General features: G+C 48.0%; 1 protein-coding gene across 2 annotated transcripts; it reads left to right on the top strand.

Annotated features, from left to right (window-relative positions):
- The first annotated feature begins 6,646 nt into the window (after positions 1 to 6,646).
- On the top strand, positions 6,647 to 15,379 carry LOC138915145 (granzyme H-like). Of its 2 annotated transcripts, none has more exons than XM_070273733.1 (8): positions 6,647 to 7,313; positions 7,387 to 7,584; positions 8,812 to 9,032; positions 11,840 to 12,115; positions 13,253 to 13,400; positions 13,926 to 14,061; positions 14,266 to 14,523; positions 15,162 to 15,379. In XM_070273733.1, the coding sequence occupies exons 4-8, from the start codon at positions 12,061 to 12,063 to the stop codon at positions 15,303 to 15,305; spliced, it is 741 nt and encodes a 246-aa protein (XP_070129834.1). In that variant the 5' UTR covers positions 6,647 to 7,313; positions 7,387 to 7,584; positions 8,812 to 9,032; positions 11,840 to 12,060; the 3' UTR covers positions 15,306 to 15,379. The 2 variants fall into 2 exon arrangements, with proteins under 2 accessions (XP_070129834.1, XP_070129823.1); XM_070273722.1 differs by having other exon boundaries at positions 8,744 to 9,032.
- Positions 15,380 to 21,656: the final 6,277 nt, after the last annotated feature.

Here is a 21,656-nt window from a genome sequence, read left to right as displayed (position 1 = left end):
CACCATCAGGAGAAAACATGAACCTCTCTGGTCCTGGGGCTCAGGGTGAACTTCTTACCTCCTTCCCTGTGTTATATGGCAGAGAGGAAGGGGGATGACACCATGGGTCCTGAACACCAGACAGGCAAGCTTGGGTCTGCAGCTCAACGGTATAGCCCCCACACTGGGAAGGGGAGGCGCTGCCTGAGAGGAGATTTCTCTCCCACAGCCAGAGAGCAGGTGTGGAGTGGGGGTGGGTCTCTGGAGAAGCTCCTCGATCTCACCCAGCGTGAGTTTCCTCCCTGCCCTCCTGTGACCTTGGGGCCCAGCTTGGCCTCCAGTCTCCTGGCTGCCCCTTCTTCTCCCTCCCTGCTTTCCACTGAGAGTTCTCAGAGTCCACCAACTCCTGTCCCCTCCAGAAACCCTGATCTGAGCTGGCCCCTTCCTTCTAGCCCACTTGCCTAGGACACCCAGAGCTCCATGTGGTTCCAGCAGGACCTCTCTCCTGAGATGGTAGCCCAGCTGATGCCCTGGCAGAGAGTGACACAAGGACCAGGCTTGTGCTGGCAACAGGCAGGGTCCATGGAGGACACAACAGGCAGGCTGTCTCTCCAGAGCCCCTGCCCCATCTCTCACCTGGCACGGTCAGCTCAACCCATCACATCCAGCCCAGTGTTCCCTGAAGTGCTCAGGATGCATTGGCCACCTGGGCACTTGATAACCTGAGTCCCTTTCAGCCTGTCCCTCTTACTCACTGCTGGCCTCTAGGCTAAGACTCCTCACTGGCCACCTAGGGCTGTCTCAGCCTTTTGAGTTAGCCCTATCCTCTTTGCAGTAGGATGGGAAAGCACCATTTTTCCATCAATAAACAAACACACACTGATTTAGCTCCTAAGTGCACAGCACTGGGGATCCACAATGGACCTAATACAGACTCTGTCATCTGAACCCGAGAGACACTGACAATGAGAGTTTCACCCAAATCATGTACCTCTCTCTCCCTCCTCATGTGAGCCCACATGGCCTAGATCGCCGTGGGAAATCCACAGGAAAAAAGCACTTGTGTTCTGTTTCTATTGCTGGTCACAGTCCGTGTGAGTGTGAGCACGTGTGACTCTAGAACAGCAGGGTGTGGGATTTGGAAATGACATCAGTCATTTAGTTTCTAGGGGTGAAGTCACCACACTCTGTCCACTGGAGCATCAACTTCACCACCTAGAGGAGAGGGCAGCCCGAAGGGAGGGAGAAGGGCAGCGAGGCAGCCCTACTTCATTTGCATATAAGTAGCAGGTAGGAGTGTCATTGCACTGATTAAGATGGTAGGAAAAACTGTATTACGTAGTTGCTGGAAGGCAACTAGAGTCAGACTCTAAACACCCATCCAACTGGACTGGCCGGAAACCTGATCCCTGTGGTTACTGTACCTCCTGCCTGCGCAGAATCAAACCAGAATCAGGGAGATTCATATGGTCTGGAAAACTGGAGAAAGGCCTCTCTTCTTAGGGCCACCATGGTTACTGCTGCATCCACAGTTTCCAGACCACCCAGATTTTTCGACTTGAGGAGGTTTTTGGTTTGGAACTCACATATAGAGTATGGGATCCTTTGCTGAATGAGGATCTCCCTGTGTTGGGCTCAGCTCAGGAAACACTCCCAGCAACCATCTCTCCAAGGGCTTGCTGCTCATATGGGGCACGACCTGGGAGCTGAGCATACGTTCCAGCCCGGAGCTCCTGCTCCAAACACACACAGCACTACCCTCTCACCACAAGGGGTACGTACTCTGGGATCATGTAACCCACATAGGCACTGCCCTTCCCTCCTTGTTGTGCACAAACCAGGCAACAACACGATCTCTTCATGACTGCGGGCACTTTCACAAGGGCTGAGCAGTGAGGACACGCAGCTTCTGATCTGGAGCTGAAAAAATATCCCTGCATCTAAGACATACTACGAACCTGGCACCTTTATGGAAAAAGACAAAAAGGAAAATGTCTAAAGCAAAACAAAAACAATATCTGAAAGATTGCCCTGCCACATGCATGTTTAGTTTCACTGTAACATGTACTTTGAGGAAATGGTTCTGTGGTTTGGATACAAGTTTGAGGACCCTGCTGCAGGTCTTCCTCCTGTGAGAGATGAGGGAGGGACACAGTCCCAGGAGGGAGCAGTGTCCCACTGAAGGGACCACAGAGTTAGAACAGAGCCTGGACTGAGCCCAGGCACCCTGACAGCCAGGCCAGCAAGAGCCCTGACATGTTGTCTAACCACCCCCCGTGATGACTTCCTGGCATCCCTGAACAAGAGCTGAGCTTCTGCTCACACACCTCCCTGGAGAGAAAACCTCTGGGCTGCTGTGCAGCCATTCTGTGACAAGGATTCCAGCACCTCGCTTGGTGAGCTGAAGTCTGCTCAGGGGCACATTTGGATGGGGGTGGGTGAGCACCCTAATTATGCTGATTCCTTCAAATCTCCTTTGTCTGTGGAAGTGTCCTCTGCCCCACCCCTGTCTTTGAGGAAATGATCATTTTATTCCTCAAAAAACTGTGTAATGAAAATTTAAGTATAAAAATAAAAAAAATGTCTCTGGAATGACCTCAAGGAAATGTCTCTACTCACCCAAACCCACTCCCATCTACCCTCCATTCCTCCAGACCCACAAGAAGAGCCGGCTCCCAGGATGGCAGGAAGAGAACCGCCAGGCCAGCTCCTGGGGGAGAGAGGCCCAAAGGAATGTGAGATCTTGCTAATTTCTTTTGGGAACGTGTCTTGGGATGGCTCTGTCGTCCTGCCCACCACCATACTTCTACCGGTTCCCCCTTTGTGGACTTACAGAACTCACAGGGTTGATTTCCTGTCTTGCTATCCCACACAACACTGCTTTTGTCCAACAAACACATTTCACCATAAAAGAAGTACACCAACGGGTTCCTTTTCGTCATAGGCCTATTGCTAGACGACATTCCTCATCCACAGACTCAGGAAGCTTAGTGAACGTCAGGGAGGGCAAAGGAATCCACATGTAAACACATAATATTCAAACCGGTAGAAACCAAAGATAGGGGCGCCCCCAGCAGTGCAGTGGTTCAGTTTGTGCACTCCGCTTCGGTGACCCTGAGTTTGCTGGTTTGGATCCCAAGCGTGGACCTACACAGCACTCATGAATCTACGCTGTGGTAGGCATCCCACAGACAAAAAACGGTGAAGGATGGACACAGATGTCAAGTCAGGCCCAATCTTCTTCAGAAAAAAAAGAAAATAAAGATGAAGACAAAAGGCTGAAAGTGGACAGAGAGAAAAGCAATATACATTGCTTTAAGAGAAACAACAATAAGAGTAACAATAAGCTCTCATCAGAAATGATGGAAATCTGAACATATTGTTGAAAAATGAAGGCAAAGTAAAGACATTTTCAGGAAAACAAAGTGATGAGAATTTGTTGCCACCGGACCTGCACTGCAAGAAAGACTAAAAGCAGTTACTCAGGCTGAAGGGAAACGATCCCCATTGTAGGCAGGAAGGACAAAAGAGAAATAAAAGTGTAAATGTGATGAAATATAAAAGACTTTGTATACATTTCTTTCAAAGATTAATGACTATTAAGGCAAAAATGTTTTAGGATTTATGGAACATAGTAGCAAATCGTATGACAAAAATAACTCAAAGGCTGGGAGGAAGGATAAATGGAAATATTTTATTGCAATTATCTTATATGAAGTGGTATAACATTAATTCAGAGTAGACTGTGATGTGTGAAAGAGCCATGTTGCAATCCTACAGAACACACTAAAATACTATATAGAGATGTAACCAAAAGCCGATAAAGAAGACAAAAAGATACAACAAAAGAAGGCAGGAAAAGCGGGACACAGGAACAAAAAATTTATCACACAAATAGAAGTCAAATAGCAATGTGATATTCTTCAACCTAACCCTATCAGTGGTTGCATTAAATGTAAGCAGATTAAACATTCCAACTAAAGGGTGGAGATTGTTAGTCTGGATTAAAACTGCAAGACCAATTTCGTGCTGTTTAGAGGAGACACTCAAATATAAAGACGTGGATAGGATGAGAGTAAAATTATGGAAGAAAAAATAAAGACATGTCCTGCAACACCAATCCAAAGAAAACAGTCTTGCCCATGGAGTGTGCTCTTTAATTTTAGAATTTTTGGCCACCTATGAGATAAAATAGAGTGTCTTCGTAGAATCATTATTCGACTTTTTCCCATATTTTATTTCCATTTCTGTTATCTGAGTGAGCTAAGACTTCGTTATGTTTTAATTATATTTTGCTGTGCACTGTCTTGTCTTTTGCCTATTCTTCTATCAGGTCTTAATCTTTTTCTTCTGAATTTTCAGATTTCTTTATATATTAGGTAGATTAGCTCTTTAATTTGGTATACGTTGCATTAGTTTTTTTCCAAGTTTGCTGTCTGTATTTTGAATTTGCTTACACTGCTTTTCGACATACAAATTAAAGAAGATTTTTATTTATATATCGAAGTTTATTTACCAATCTTTTCTTTCAATGTTTCTAGATTTAGAGTCTTTGCTAGAAAGGCTTTGCCCTTTCTAAGTTTATAAAGAAATTTACCCATGTTTATTTCTAGTGTACGTATGGTATTATTTTGTATATTAAGAATCTCTTATCTATTTGGAGTTTATTCTGGTGGTTTACGTGAAATGTGACTCCAACTTCATCTCTTAGAAAATCACTGTCTACTTGATCCAGTATCATTTATTAAAAAGTTCATCATTTCCCCAATGATCTGAAATGCCCCCTTATGAAAAACTACATTTCCGTATGTATTTGGGAATGTTTCTGGATTTTCTGTTCTGTCTGATTGGTCTCTGTCTTTTGATGAGTCAGAGCCACACTGTTTTCAGGAAAGAAGTTTTATAAGATGTTTTTAATATCTGACAAGGTTAATCCTCTCCATTACTAGTCCTTTTTCTTTTTGTCACAATTTTCCTAGCTAATCTTCCTTGCTTATTTTCCAGGTAAATTTAGAAATGTCTAGAACTTGTGCAACATTAGGAAAAAGATTTTATATTTTCATAGGAATCACATTAAATGTATATATTACTTTGGGAAGAAATTCTACCTTTTTGATTTAGATCCGTCCTAACTGAGAACTAAGCCTAGCTTTCTATAACTCAGGTCTATTTTTGTGTTTTTAGGAGTATTTAAAAGTTTTCCTCGGACATAAATTTCACAATTCGGGTTAAGCTTTTCCTAGCATCCTGGTATTTTGGTTGCTACTAACAGATTTTCTTTTCAGTTATATCTTCAAACTGATGGTTGTTTGTATATGAGAAAGTTATGGATTTCATCCTAATTTAAAAACAATCTCAAGCTTACAGAGAAGCTGCAAGTACAATACAAAGAACTTTTGTTTTCTTGAGCCATTAGAGAGTAAAGTTACTGACAGGGCGCTCTGTCACTTCCCAAATACTTTAGTGTGAGATTCCTACAAACAAGGACACTCTTCTATAACCACAATCCAGGCATCAAACCAAGGAAACTAACACTGATACCATCAATACCATCTAATCTTTAGACATCTAATCATTTGCCCTACTATGTTTACTAATTGGATTAATCCCCACAGAGATTTCTATAACAAATCTCCCACGTCCCCATCGTCCCCTATGTGGGTCCCGTCCTTGCTCCATGCAGGCTCAGACACTCCACATCAGCAGCCCCTTCCTGCCAAAGCCCACCACACCCTAATCAGCCTGCTCTGACAAATTGCAACAGCCTGCCCTCTGTAGAGGCCCCAGTCTCCTCACTTGAGCTCCAATACCACCTACTAGGCCAGCCCCTAGTGTGAACACCCTGCTCACCCCACTTCGGCATCCACTCCCTGCACTGGGCTGCCATCCTCACCTCACAGGTAGTCTGACACCCCAAGCTGTGCTGCCCAGTGCAGGGTGTCTGAGCCAACGTGAGGTGAGGAGGCTGTCCACATAGTAGAGAGGCCTGACGTGAGCACCTTCTCCACCCCACAATGCCACGACTTGGACACCTCGCTCTGGTCCACTGTGGTTCTCCTACCACAGTCACCACTGAGATTGTGCTCTGTTTCTTTAACTAAGGTTCTATCGCTTTTTAAGAGGATTGGGATCAACCTGTTTAGAACCAACAGTATTTTCAATTCCATGACTCACCCCTCTTTTTCTATCATGGGGAGATAATCAACATAACTCATTTGGAGAATGGTACCAGGATATCAGAAATGTCCTTCTCTGGGCAGTGGTGTGAGAATACTGCTTTGGCTCCCTGGCATCTGTTCCCATTTCATGAGGTATCAGTAATTCATTAAGGAGGATAGCTTTGGGGAGAATCAACACTCTTCCATTCTCAGGACCCAGGATTTGGAGAAAGCAGACTCCAGCCAGTCAAAGGCTGTGACCTGGGCTTAGACAGATCAGAGCCTCTGACCAACTCTACAGGCACCTAGAGTAGCATGACAGATTATGCTTTGCTGGGACAGCCTCTGTATATCTCCCATCCCACAGGCTCTTCTTACAAGACTGCAACACTCCTCCCACTCACAGGCAGGGTCTATGCCCTTTCCTATTTAACTGGGGCCAGGGATGCCTTTTGATTGCCCCAAGCAGTGAAATAGGGTAGAATGGATGCATTATGACATCAAAGTCTAAGAAATAAAAAGAAGACAGCTTCTGCCTGGCTCGCCTTTGGGAGACACTCAATCTGGGGAAGCCAAGCATCACGTTGCGAGGAAGATTTGATAATCCCATGAACAGAGACTACTTGAGAGGCCCTCATGTAGAGGAAGGGACGTGCCGAGCAGACAGCCAGCACCAACCACTGGGCACATGTGAGCGAGCCTTCAAGTTTCTGAAGGTTTCAAATTCTGGCCTCCAGTCTTCAAGCCTCGCCTGACTCCAGGGGGTGCAAAGGGGAGCTGTCCACACTAAAACCTAACCAAAACGCAGATTTGTGGGCAAAATCAGTGTGGTTTGTTCTTTTAAACCACTCAATCTTTAGTAACTGGAACAAGCCCTCTTCAGCAATACTCCCACTCCATGTGTAAATGCCTCTAACCATGGCTTACACCAGCATTATCTGATCACTGCTGGCTTTGGCTTTCTATCAGAAGCAAGGAATCTCATCTCAATGCCCCCAAGTCTCACACAGAAACGGGCTTCCATAATGATCATCCTCAATAATGACGTCCAAAGAGAGCCAAGGAAATGAAGATAGCGTTGGATCTATCATCACAGGTTGCTGGGGCTCAGGGACCTGCTACTGGTTGATCAACATCCCCAACCATCCTGAGAGCAGCCAGCAGTTCCTGCTTTCTGTGAGTATGGTCAGCACTGAGACAACAGGTACGAGTGCTTGTGTGGTGACTGATAAGCTCTTGCTCCATTCAGGCCCGAGGACTTGATCAGACAGCAGTGTGAGGCATTCAGAGGGAATCTTATATGATAAAGGCCACAACACTGAAGAGACACTTGGAGTTAGATGACAAGGAGGAAGCATCAGCAGCTGTGACCTGGGCAGCCTTCCTGGGGACATGTGGCCACTGCCGCTCCTGGTGGCGTGTCTTCTGTCCCACAGGGGAGAGTCAGGTGAGTGACTATCCCCAGTAACAGAGGCCCAGCATCATCCTGCACTGGCTCAGCCCTGCTCAGACGCTGCACTCAGACACATCCTAGTGCTGGTCCATCCAAGGAACTTTCTGAACTCCAGGTCCAAACTCCCTCAAACACCAGCAAAGCTGCTGCATAATGAAAACTCAGCAGGAATGGCAGGGCGGAACGCTGTTCCCCACAAGGGCCAGTGGGTGCTGTTCCTCCCCAGGCCCTACCCTTGTCATCTGGAAAGCGGGTTCTTTTACAAAGGCCTCTGGAAGGAGGCTGGAAGATGGGAATGAGAAACAATTAATTCCCCAGGAAAGGGCAGCTTGAAGGAAGCGGCTGGCTTCTGAAATCAAAATAGGGCCCACAAGCTTTCTAACTCAGTGACCTAAAATCTATCCTCCAAATCCACTCCCTTCTCCAAACTTTGTCACTCTCATGCCACCCAGGAAAGAAGCTAAGGACTCAGTTGACCCCAGAGCTGGCGGCATCCCAGTTCCCTTAACACTGATGTTCAGCTGGATCACTCTCAAGGTCTCTCTGGTAATTTTTCAGTCGATGGGCACAGCAGCTTTAGCAGCTCCATCTTGCCTGCTGCTCAGAACCCCACCAGGACTATCCCAACCTACCCTCCTCAGAGGCTAACTGGGAGCCATTCCTTTGGGCAGAAAAGACATTTACTGGGTACCTACGACCTGTCAGGCTCAAGCAGATGCAAAGCAAACACAGCCCAGCATCTTGAGCTCATGTTCTGAATATTACAGACCAGCAGCCCAGTGAGGTCTGGAAAAGAAGAGCAGGGAGAGGACCCAGAGAACATCAGGGAAAGGATTTTCCAGGATTCAGCAGGCCTCCATCATTTGTTCCAAACACCATTCCTGTCTGCCACATATGAGACTACAGCAGGAATTAAGGACGAAGGCTGCTCTTCTCCTTGTCAAAGAGAGAATTTGAGTCTGGAGGGTCACTAGGCAAGCCAGGTTTGCCACCGCAGGAACCTGCAGGGCCCCCTTCTTGGTTGCTTCTGGCTACTACAGACCCCACTATCTGCCACCCCAAGTCCTTCCCACCCTGCTCTCCTTTGTCCCATCTCCCTGGTCAAGCCTGTGACTGCATGAGCACAGCAAGCAGAGTTGAATTCTTCTTTCAGGGAAAATCATCCCAGGCTATGAGGCTAATACTTATTCTTGTCCGAATCTGGCATTTCTTCTGATCCAGACTCCAGAGAAAAGACAAAACTGTGAGAGTTTCCTCGTGTGTAAGGACTTTGTGCTGACAGCAGCCACTCGCTGCTGAGGAAGGTGAGGAGCAGCATGTGGCCCCACCCTTCTGGCGACGCTTCACAGAGAACTGCCTTCTCAGGGGCTACAGAGCTGGACCACTTAGGAACAATGAAGAACCCTTCAAAGGACAGGCAAGCTTTGGGGAGAAAGGAACAGGTCAGTGCAAGGGGCCGGTGGAAGAGACGGGCTGGTCAAAGGCGGCATCGGGAGGAGGCTGAGGTTATGCTCCGAAGCCCAGAGTGCACAGGGGAGAAATTCACAGTTTTGCTTAACACAGGCAAGCTCTGCATCTGACTGAGCACCCAGACATTGATCAGGAGCCTCCACTCAGTATGGAATGCCAAGAAGCAGAGGACACGGGGATGCTCAGCCCCAGGGCCTCACCCCTGTAATTCCTCCCCACTCTAGTCCTGCCGTGTCCCAAGCCGTCCTGCCTCCTTTGTGGCTCCTGGGGTGCATCTCCTGTGACTGCACGTCCCACTCTGCTCTGTGCAGCTTAACCCACTTCTCCCTGAGGCTCCACAACATCCAGGGGCAGGAAAGGACCCAGCAGGTCATCCCTGTGAGAGGAGCCATCCCCCACCCAGACTACAAGCTTAAGACTACAAACCTAAGAATTTCTCCAAGGACATTGTGTCACTAAGGGTAGGGCACATTCTCCAATGATTCTTGCACACTTTAATCCTGAGGTTTTGCATCCCCCACGACCTCATTCCTGTCCCTCCTTCCCAGTATGACCCCTACACTTGTCTCAGGGCTGTGGAGAAGGCAACCCCATGACAGTCCCCGGAGGCTTTGTGAATTCCTTTCCTCTGCCCTGAGCTTGAAGAGGATGGCCAACCTGACTGCCTCTGTGAGCCCCCTCAGGCTGCCCAGGTGGAGAGAGCTGGCAAAGCCAGGGATGATGTGCAGTGTGGCTGACTGGGAGCGCCTTGGTGGGAAGACTCCCTCGGCAATAAAACTGCGAGAGGTAGAGCTTGATATCCAAAGGGATGAGCAAAGCATCTCTCACTACAAAGGCCATTACAACACCATCACCCAGATATGTGTGGGGGACCCAACAAAGAGTAAGACTCTTTTTAAGGTGAGATCCCCAGCACTGTCCACGCCCAGCCTGGGGTACAGCCAAGCTTGAGGAGATCTGAGACAGAGGGAACTAGCTATATCCTTATGTACTCAGCCTTGTCACCAAGTCAGTCTGGTGTCCTGTCACCCTGCAGGGATAGGAGCCTGTCACACAGCCGCTTATAGGCAAAGTCTACCTGGAGGAGGAGAAGAAGGGAATTGTCAGGGCCAGGCTGGGGCTCCAGAAGCAAAGAGGGGCACAAAGGCTTTCCTGGCCCACATCTCACTCCCAGTCCCCAAACAGAGACCACTTAACCTCAGGGCATAAGGGAGAGGAGGAGCAGGAGAAGGCCCAGCCCAGCCCCTCCTCCCCTGCCCACAGGAGGAGCGCAGTGGCTCCCTTGTGAGAAACAAGGTGGCTCAGGACATTGTCTCTTTTGGAAAAAAGAAGGGGAAACCTCCACCTGTCCACACCAGGACCTCGAGCTCTCTACCCTGGGGAAAACTGCCTCCAGGATTGATCCATCTGTCTTCTCTGGTTCAGAAGCCAGAAATGCACTGGGTAGAGGAGGATGGAGGGGAGGCTGCCAGGGACTCACTAAACTTCCATCTTTAGAGTGGAAATCATTAATTCTTTCTTTATTCACCAACATGTCCTCTAGCCTATATTAGATTGAATAAATTTGTCAACAATCTCTAAATCTTGTCTATAAGAATGGATTGAGAAAAGTAAACTCATTTTTAAAATATCCACATTAGAGAAGGCTAGACTAGAAAGAAGTAGTCTCCTCAACGTTTGCCATTGATGAGTGTGCTTCAACTATAGGAAAAAGTTTACTGGGTAGAAAAGTAACACATGTTCATAGTAGAAAGACAGTTAAAGGAAGAACAGACAAATAACAAGGTTAAAATTCCCGAGAATTTCACCACTCCGAGATCATCATCATTAGTGCTTAAGCACGTTGGCTTCCCCTCTTTTTCTGTGCCTTCATAACCTTCCATTGCTTTAACAGAATTGGCATTGGGCTGTTTAGAATTCATAATCTCTGCTTTTCCAATACTCCCTCATCTGTCATCATTCTGGAGAGGATGTTGGGATAACCTGTTGGCAAATACTTCTGTTAGGCCCAGGCACATCAGAGCCATGATTCACTGGACCCGGGACAGAGAGTACTTAATGGATAGTAATTATTAGGATGATTGACATCCATTTCCCCATCATCTGTCACCAGTACCTAGAATTTCCCAAGGGCAACTCCCTCCTCAGAAAACAGATACTCTGATTGGGGAGGAACAATCCCCCGTTCAGGTCCAGGGGTGCTCAATGACTCAAGAATAAACCATTTAGGCATTCAATTCTGATGGACTCAATGATGGTTTGTTTTGGTCCCATGAATATCAAGTCCAGGATTTTATTCAAGACTGTGGGATAAAGGAAGCTCTCTTTGTCACAGAATATTTACATTTAAAGAGGGGATTCTAAATATTCCAAAATACAAGGCTGGACTTGTGGGCAGAGAGGCAGTGATGTTACCTCTCTCGGGGGGTCTGTGTGTGTCCAGCTCTACATGCCCCTCAGGCAGGTCCAGACTATCTCCCACCACGAAGCAGACCCCCACCACAGCCCCTACTGGCCTACACTCTAACCACAGAGTCTCAGTCTACTCAAGGAGACCGCCATCTTCTCAAGGGCAGGAGACATCTCACTCATGTCCTTAGAGCAAGCTTCCTAAATAGCTATTCATGAATTCATCAGTATGGAAAAAGAGCCAAGAGCTGAGAAATGGAGACAATCTAGATTCAGTCACCGAGGGGCTTCTGGGGTCCAGCTCCTCTGCTGGCTGCAGCACAGGCTTCACATTCTTGTTCTTTCTTCTTGATTTCACCTTGTGACTCAGCACTGGGAGTGCAAGTGTGGTTGGTGACAATGCTACTGTCACCTAGCCCAAGCCAGAGAACTTCAACAAACCACCTTGCAGATGACACACAAAAACCAGAAGAGCACCGCTGTAGGAGGTCTGTGAGGTCTTGAGCCACCACTCCTGCCTTGCCCTTGCGGACTGTGTGTCTGGAAAGAAGTAACACCAGCAGCTGTGACTTCGGCAGACCTTCAGGGAAGATGCAGCCACTCCTGCTTTTGTTAGTGTTTCTTCTGCCTCCTGAGGCTGGGACAGGTGAGTGACCATCCCCATTCCAGAAACCCCAGCCCATCTCACAAAACCCTCTGGACTCCTCAGCCTTCTGCCCAGTATAGTCAGGGATTTTCTTTGGTTGGAACCCAAGAACCTTTTAGATGCCAGCCTCTAGCCCAAACCTACACTAACAAGTCCGATGCTGCATGGACACTCAAAAAGGATGGCAGGAAGGAAGGCTGTTCACTAGAAGGTTTAGTGTGTAAGCCTCTCGCTTATCACCTGGGAAGTGGGTTGTTCATAGAAAGGCATTTGGCAGACGACGTGAACCTACAAATGACAACTATTTAAAATCCCTCACTCCAACCCAAGAAAAGGCGGTTCAGAAAAATCGGGTGTGGTAATGAGAGTTGTCCTGGACCCAGCTTAAGATTCAGTTTCATTTCCTGGAAACTTCACCCCCTCACCCCCACCGAGGAGAGAAGCCCTGGGAGCAGCTGATCTCTGAAGCCGCTGGATCACTGCATGCAGGGTGCCCCGTTGCCGTGGCTCTGCCGTGGTCCTGGGCAGCACATTTTCAGCCCCACCTGCCCCTGGCGTCTCAGGCCTTTGGCTGCTCCACACAGTGTCCCCTCTCCAGGCCAACGGCCTTCAATCACACCAGCACGATTCCCACCAAACCTCAGCAGAAAGCTAAGTGAAGGACATTTATTCATGCAGCCACAAAAGGCTTACTGAGATCCTAGGACGGGTTAGACCCTCGGACATGAGGATTGTAGACAATCCAGCACCAGAAGCTCACGGACAGATTATTAGAAACGGGCACCAGTTGAGACATTAGCAGAGGCTCAGCAGGCTTGGGAGACTCACTGAGACAGAAGGCGTAGCAGAACCCTGTCCACGATCCTCTGGGCTCCACCATCATGAAGACAGCTCTGATCTCCTCCATGCATGGTCTGAAGTAGGACAGGGACAACAAGCACTGTCCTCCCTTTTCTAACAGGAGGTACTGTGGCTTCACATTCAGAAAAGGTTATTCTCCTACTAGGAGAACCTGGGAGGACTCTCCCTGGTGGCAGCAGGTCACTATAGACCCCACCCTCAATCACCAACTTCCAGAGACTTCCCTCCTGACCAGACCTGCTCCCAGAAAGCCCATCTTTGAGTCTTTTCTTTCAGAGGACATCATCGGAGGACATGAGGCCAAGCCCCACTCCCGCCCCTACATGGTGTTTGTTCAGTGTCTGCGGGGGAACAAAAAGAAGAGGTGTGGCGGTGTTCTCGTGCAAGAGGACTTTGTTCTGACTGCTGCTCACTGCCGGGGAAGGTGAGGGGCTGCAGACAACTGACACCTCCTGAGACCCCTACAGGGACCTCTGCCCAGGGGCTGCAGCCCAGGGGAGCTCTCCTGGATACCGGTAACTTAGGGCCATGACAGGTCTTGAGAGGAGCCATCTGAGAGCAAGGCTGGGTGATGGAAAGTGAGAAATAGGAGAGGTAAGCTTTGGGGTCAGAGGGTCTGAAGTGAGAGCAAGTGGCTGAGTTGAGAAGAGAGGCCACACTGGCCAAATGAAGCAGCTGTGGAGGATAAAAGCATGCATTAGGTTCAAAATGTAAACTCAGAGTATTTTCCCAATATTACTCGAGGGCTAGAGAAAGCATCCAGGAAATGTACCCTCAATGTCATTGAGAAGCACAGGGGACACAGTCAGTCAGTGCCCAGTCCTCCACTTGTTTCGATTTCCACTGACTGCAGCCCTGCCCTACAGCCTGTCACCCACCCTTTATGGCTCCAAGGTTCGATCTCTTTTGATTCCATGCACCCCACCACCTCACTCTACTTTCTATGCAGATTAATGAATGTCATTCTTGGAGCCCACAACATCCGGAAGCAGGAGAAGACCCAGCAAGTCATCGCTGTGAGACAAGCCATCCGCCACCCAGACTATAAACGTAAGAAGTTCTCCAATGACATCATGTTACTAAAGGTAAGGGAACCTCCCTGCTGCTCTTGCTGTCCTGGGTCCAGATTGCTTCCCCTCCCATGGGACCTGTCCTTTCCCTGCTTCCCATCCTGTCTGCCTGACTATTCCCGGTGGCTCAGGAGAGAGGGAAGTCAGTGCAGCCCCATCGTGCTGTCTGGGCCCAGGAGACCAGTGGCTGAGCTGGACTTTGTTGCCTCTTCTCATCAGCTGGAGAGAGAGGCCAAGCTGACTGCAGCTGTGAGGACCCTCAGCCTGCCCTGGGGCACAGCCCAGGTGAGGCCCGGAGAGCTGTGCAGTGTGGCCGGCTGGGGGAGAGTCACTCCAAATGGCACAGGGTCAGACACTCTGCAGGAGGTGGAGCTGACCGTGCAGCAGGACCGGGTGTGCGAATCCTACTTACGCAGTTACAACAGTAACACTCAGCTGTGTGTGGGGGACCCAAAGGAAGAGAAGTCTTCCTTTAAGGTGAGACAGGGCATCTGCCTAGGTCAGCTTTGGGGAGAGGGGTGTTTCGGGACCTGGAGACCCAGGCAATAGGGACTCCTTCACCCCCTAGACTCTGATCTTTCCCCTGGGAAGAGAAGAGGGGAGCAGCCAGAGTGGGGACTTACAGGCCTTCTTGGAACCTACCAGGGGCCTGAGATGCACCCAGACATGATACTCCATCCGGAAGGTGAATTTGCAACACTCTGCCCCACGCCGGGCACAGGTGTTAGAAAACTGCTCCCTGGGTGTGCAGCAGTCAAACCAGGTGGCTCCTCAGAGCTGGCTCCCATCTTTGTTAAATGGCTCACCCTTCATGTCAGCCTCACCTGCCTGCTTCCATGTTCTTAAATGGTAGACTGAAGCAGAGTCCCACAGCGCCCTCATGGGAGAGGATCTGGGACCTGGGGGAGGAGAGAGAGCCACCCCCTGAGTGAAATGAAGCTGGGACAATGTCCAGAGTCTGCAGTGGGCAGCTGAGGGGCCCACAGGGACCTGCCCTGCTCTCTGATCTCCCACATGGAGGCCACCCAGGCGGCCTTCACTGAGAGGGCGTTTGGGATGCAGGTGGGCAGGACCCGCGAAGCAGAGGCTCAGTCCTCCCTGCTCTCTCTCTACAGGGGGACTCCGGGGGCCCTCTTGTGTGTGAGAATGTGATCCAAGGCCTTGTCTCCTATGGACGAAGAGACGGGACTCCTCCACAGGCCTTCACGAAAGTCTCGAGTTTCCTGCCCTGGATAAAGGAAACCATGAAAAAGCTCTAAATCTGGGAACCAGCCAATCTTCTCTGGAGCTGATCCAGAAACACCCAGCAACTAAATAAATGTCTCTGAGATGAGCAGGAAGGGCTGGTTTCTTGTTTATTCACTGACCCTCATTCACAGGCACCTACTCTGTTCTTAGAAGGCCAGTGACACAAATCTGCTGTTTCCTGCTTCCTCCTCCCACAACCACCTCCCCCAAACCTCAAGCAAAGCTGTTCCCCAGCTCCTTCTGACCCACACCTTTCTCTGGATCTGCCCTTCTGCCAGGGCTGCAGCTGAGCACCATCAGGAGAAAACATGAACCTCTCTGGTCCTGGGGCTCAGGGTGAACTTCTTACCTCCTTCCCTGTGTTATACAGCAGAGAGGAAGGGGGATGACACCATGGGTCCCGGACACCAAGCCGGCAAGCCTGGGGCTGAAGCTCAATTGCTTAGCCACCCACAACGGGGAGAGGAGAGGCTGCCTGAGTAGGAACTTTGTCCCCCACAGCCAGGGAGCTGATGCAGAGTCAGGGTGGGTCTCTGGAGAAGCTCCTCCTTCTCACCCAGCCTGAGTTTCCTCCCTGCCCTCCTGTAATCTTGGGGTCCAGCTTGGCCTCCAGTCTCCTGGCTGCCCCTTCTTCTCCATCCCTGCTTTCCACTGAGAGTTTTCAGAGTCCACCAACTCCTGTCCCCTCCAGACAAGCCAGATCTGAGTTGGCCTCTTCCTTCTAGCCCTCCTGCCTAAGATACCCAGAGCTCCCTGTGGTTCCATCAGGGTTTCTCCCCTGAGATGCCAGCCCAGCTCATGCCCTGTTGGAAAGGGGCAAAAGAGACCAGGCCTGTGCTGGCAACAGGTGTGGTCCATGGAAGACAGAGCAGGCAGGCTGTCTCTCCAAAACCCCTGCCCCATCTCTCACCTAGCAAGGCCAGCTCAACTCCTCACATCCAGCCCAGTGTCCCCCGAAGTGGTCAGAGTGCATTGGTCACCTGGTGACTCAATAGCCTGAGTCCCTTTCAGCCTGTCCCTCTTACTCACTGCTGGCCTCTAGGCTAAGACTCCTCACTGGCCACCTAGTCTGTCTCAGCCTTTTGCAGTTAGCCCTGTCTGCAGTAGGATTGTAAAGTACAATTTTTCCATCAACAAACAAACACACATTGAGTGAGCTCCTAAGGGCCCAGCACTGGGATCCACAGTGGACCTAATACAGCCTCTGTCATCTGAACCTGGGTGACAGTGACAGAGTGTTTCACCCAAATCATGTAACCCTTTCTCCCTCCTCACATGAGTGCACATGGCCTAGATCTCGTGGGAAATCCACAGGAATAAAGTACTTGCCTTCTGTTTGTATTGCTGGTCACAGTCCGTGTGAGCGTGAGCATGTGTGACTCTAGAACAGCAGGTGTGGGATTTGGAAATGACAGCAGTCCTTTAGTTTCTAGGGGTGAAGTCACCTCACTCTGTCCACTGGAGCCTCGTCTTCACCTAGAGGAGAGGGCAGCGCGATGGGAGGGAGAAGGGCATTGAGGGCAGCCTTACATTTCTTTCCCTTTAAAGTGGGAGGTAGGAGGGCTGGCCCCAGGGCCAAATGGTTAAGTTTGCAGGCTCAGCTTCCCCAGCACAGGGTTTTGCCTGTGCGCCTTGTGGGTGCAGACATAGCACTGCTCATTAGGCCATGCTGTGGTGGCATCCCACATAGCACAACCAGACGGACCACAACTATAATATACAACTAGGTACAGGGGGGCTTCGAGGGAAAGAAGAAGAAGAAGAAGAAAAACATGATTAGTGACAGATGTTTGCTCAGGTGCCAATCTTAAAAAAAGAATAGTAGCAGGTAGGAATGTCATTGTACTGATAAGATGACATTCATCAGATTCAGATGGTAGGAAAAACTGTATTACATATTTTCTTGCAGGCAACTAGAGTCAGCCTCTAAACACCCATCCAACTGGACTGGCCAGAAATCTGATCCCTGTGGTTCCTGGACCTCCTGCCTGCTCAGAATCAAACTAGAATCAGGGAGGTTCACAGGTCTGGAAAAAGAGGAGAAGGGCCTCTCCTCTTGGGGCCACTATGGTCACTGCTGCATCCATAGTTTCCAGACCACCCAGATTTTTCGACTTGAGGAGGTTTTTGGCTTGGAGCCCACACGTAGGGTACAGTCTCCTTTGCTGAATGAGGCTCTCCCTGAGTTGGGCTCAGCTCGGGAAACACTCTCAGCAGCCATCTCTCCAAGGGCTTACCGCTCATATGGGGCACAACCAGGGAGCTGAGCATATGTTTCAACTCTGAGCTCCTGCTCCAAACACACACAGCACTACCCTCTCACCAAAGGGGCACATACTCTAGGATCATGTAACCCTCACAGGCATGGCCTTTCCCACCTTGTTGTGTGCAAAGCAGGCAGCAACACAATCTCTTCATGACTGCAGGCACTTTCATGAGGGCAGAGCAGTGAGGACACACAGCTTCTGATCTGGAGCCGAAAAAATATCTCTGCTTCTAAGAGATACTGAGAACCTGGCTCCTTGGTGGAAATAAACAAAAAAGAAAATGCTGAAAGCAAATAAAGATATCTAAAAAGTTGCCCAGCCACACGCATATTTAGTTTCACTGTAACATGTACTTTGAGGAAATGGTTCTGTGGTTTTCATACGAGTTTGAGGACCCTGCTGCAGGTCTTCCTCCTGTGAGAGATGAGGGAGAGATACAGTCCCAGGAGCGGGCAGTGGCCGAGGGAAGGGACCACAGAGTTAGAACAGAGCTTGGACTGAGCCCAGGCACCCTGACAGCCAGAGCAGCAAAAGGCCTGTCGTGTTGTCTAACCGCCCCCCGTGATGACTTCCTGGCAACCCTGAACAAGAGCTGAGCTTCTGCTCAGACTCCTCCCTGGAGAGGAAACCTCTGGGCTGCTGTGCAGCCATTCTGTGACAAGGATTCCAGCACCTCGCTTGGTGAGCTGAAGTCTGCTCAGGGGCACATTTGGATGGGGTTGGGTGAGCCCCCTAATCATGCTGATTCCTTCAAATCTACTTTGTCTGTGGAAGTGTCCCCTGCCCCACCCCTGCCTTTGAGGAAACAATCCTTCTGTTCCTCAAGTACCTCTGTAATGAAAATTTAAATAGAAATCAATAAAATATCTCTGGAATGACCTCCTGGAAATGCCTCTACTCACCCAAACCCACCTCCATCTCCCCTCCTTCCCTCCAGACCCACCAGAAGAGCTGGGTCCCAGGATGGCAGGGAGAGAACCACCAAGCTAGTTCCTGGGGGAGAGAAGCCCAAAGGAATGTGAGATCTTGCTTATTTGTTTCTGAACGTGGCTGGGGATGGCTCTGCCTTCCTGCCCACCACCATACTTCTGCTGGTTCCCCCTTGTGGACTTACAGAACTCACAGGGTTGATTTCCTGTCTTGCTATCCCACACAACACTGCTTTTGTCCAACAAACACATTTCACCATAAAAGAAGTGCACCCACTGGTTCTTTTCGTCATAGGCCTATTGCTAGACTACATTCCTCATCCACAGGTTCAGGAAGCTCAGTGCACCTCGGGGAGGGCAAAGGAATCCACATGTAAGCACAGAATATTCAAACTGGTAAAAACCAAAGATAGATGCCCTCCTGCTGGTGCAGCAGCAGTGCACTCTGCTTTGGTGGCCTGAGGTTCACCGGTTCAGATCCTGGGCATGGACCTATGCACTGCTTATGAAGCCATGCTGTGGCAGGCGTTCCACATATAAAAAGTGGAAATGGACAGGCACAGATGTTGGCTCAGGACTAATCTTCTTCAGGAAAAAAAAAGAGAAAGAGAAAGGGGTGAAAGTAGACAGAGAGGAAAGCAATATACATTACTTTAAGAGAAACGGTAATAAAAATAACAATGAGCTCTCATCAGAAATGACAGAAGTCAGAAGACACTGAGATGACATTTCTAAATATTTGTCAATGAACATAATCCATAACCAATCTATAAATGAAAATTTGGGAGAGTTTATTCTGACCTAAAATCTGAGGACCATGGACTGGGGCCTTTCTTCCCAAAGGAAGAAAGGGCACCAGGGAAGTGAGGTATACAGAGTGGGTATATACCCCCAAACAGGCTGTTTCACATATGATTGAAATCTCCCTCCTACAACAGTCACAAGATTGCCCTGTCGGCACAGCCCTTGATGGACACAGCAGGTAGTGGGTCTGCTATCTCGGAGTGTGGAGCAGGAGGCAAGTCTATTGTCTTGAGCTGGGTGGTCACAGGTGCGCCCAGCAATCAGTTCCTAGCCTAAGGAAAGACGCTTAATCCTTAAGGAAATGCCAACGTTGGGAGGGGGAGGGAAGTTGCACCTTTATCTCAAGGGCCTTTGTTCTTGCCATCGGGAATATCTAAAGCAGATATACAATGCGTGCTCAACAGCCACCGGTCAGGCCCTTTTGGAAAGACAAGGTCAGGCCGAATTAGGTTTACACCAAATGGTTTCCTTATATACTCCAATATATCCTATTACTTGCCATTTTTATTTGTCATAGCTGAAAGGAAAAGGCAACTGATATCTGGAATTCTGTCTCCAGTGAGTGTCTTTCTTAAAAGTGAGGGCAAAGTAAAGACATTTTCAGAAAAACAAAGCTACGAGAATTTGTTGCCATCGGACCTGCACTGGAAGAAAGACTAAAAGCAGTTCCTCAGGCTGAAGGGACACGATCCCCATCGCAGGCACGAAGGACAAAAGAGGAATAAAATTGTGAAATGTGACCCAATATAGGAGACTCTATATAAATTTCTTTCAAAGATTAATGACTATTTAAGGCAAAAATGCTTTAGGATTTCAGGGATATAGTAGCCAAAAGTATGACAAAAATAACTCAAAGAGTAGGAGGGGGAATAAATGGAAATACTTTATTACAATGTTCTTATATGAAGTGGTATAACATTAATTCAAAATAGGGTGTGATATGTGAAGGAGGCATATTGCAATCCTAGAGTAGCCAATAAAATAATACATAGACATCTAACGTAAAGCCAATAAAGAAGACAAAATGAGATATAACAAAAAAAATGCAGGAAAAGAAGGGCAAAGGAAAAAAATTAATCACACAAGTAGAAATCAAGTACCAACATGGTATTCTTCAACCTAACCTTATCAGTAGTTGCATTAAATGTAAGCAGATTAGACACTCTAACTAAAGAGCAGAGATTGTCAATCGGGATAAAAAGTGCAAGACCCATTTTCTGCTGTTTACAGGAGATAGTCTTAAATATAAACATGGAGAGGATGAAAGTAACATTACAAAATAAAAAAGATATATCCTGCAACACCAATCAAAAGAAAACAGTAGCATTATCCATGGAGTATGCTGTTAAACTTTAGAATTTTTGGCCACATATGAGACGAAATACAGTGTCTCTGTAGAATTTTTATTTCCATTTTTTTCCATATTTTATTTCCATTTCTCTTAATATGAGAGAGCTTGAGACTCTTCATTATGATTATGTTTTAAATACATTTTACTGTGAACTGTCTAGTCTTTTTTTTTTTTTTTAGGAAGATTAGCCCTGAGCTCACATCTGCTGCCAATCTTCCCCTTTTTGCTGAGGAAGAGTGGCCCTGAGCTAACATCCATGTCCATCTTCCTCTATATGTGAGACGTCTACCATAGCATGAGTTGCCATTGTGCCATGTCCGCATCCAGGATCCACATCGGCAAACCCCGGGCCGCCAAAGCAAAATGTGCGCACTTAACCGCTGCGACACTGGGCCGGTCCCTGAACCTTCTAGTCTTTTGTCCATTCTTTTATCAGGGTTTTGGTCTTTTTCTTCTGAATTTTGAGAGTTCTTTATATATTAGCTAGATTAGTTCCTTAACTGTAATATATGTTGCAATAGTTTTTTCCAAGTTTGCTGTCTGTATTTTCAATTTGCTTACACTGCTTCCTGACGCACAAACTTTAAAAAAATTTTTTTTACATATCGAAGTTTATTTATCAAACTTTTCGTTTACTGTTTCTGCATGTAGAGTCATTGCTAGAAAGGCTTTCCCCTTTCTAAGTTTATAGAGGAAGTTATCCATGCTTATTTCTACCGCATGAATGATATTACTTTGTAGATTTGAATATGTTGTCTGTTTGCAGTTTAGTCTGGTGGTTTATGTGAAATATGACTCCAAGTTAATCTCTTAACAAATCACTGTCTAGTTGATCCAGTGTCATTTATTAAAAAGTCCATCATTTCCCCACTGATTTGAAATGCAATATTATGAAAAACTACATTTCCATATGTTCTTGGGAATGTTTCTGGATTTTCTATTCTGTTTGATTGGTTTCTCTATCTGTTCATGAGTCAGAGCCACGCTGTTTTCAGGAAAGAAGTTTTATAA

This window comes from Equus caballus, chromosome 1 (genome assembly GCF_041296265.1).
Source record: "Equus caballus isolate H_3958 breed thoroughbred chromosome 1, TB-T2T, whole genome shotgun sequence".
NCBI lineage: Eukaryota > Metazoa > Chordata > Mammalia > Perissodactyla > Equidae > Equus > Equus caballus.
The sequence above is the reverse complement of the archived record's forward strand: the minus strand, read 5'-3'. Positions and strand labels throughout refer to the sequence as shown.

Bases quoted from the DNA above. Each gene is read 5' to 3' on its own strand.
- LOC138915145 (XM_070273733.1), top strand. From the start codon at position 12,061: ATGCAGCCACTCCTGCTTTTGTTAGTGTTTCTTCTGCCTCCTGAGGCT. The intron at 14,062-14,265 runs GTAAGGGAACCT...TCTTCTCATCAG, and splicing joins ATGACATCATGTTACTAAAG to CTGGAGAGAGAGGCCAAGCT. The intron at 14,524-15,161 runs GTGAGACAGGGC...CTCTCTCTACAG, and splicing joins AAGAGAAGTCTTCCTTTAAG to GGGGACTCCGGGGGCCCTCT.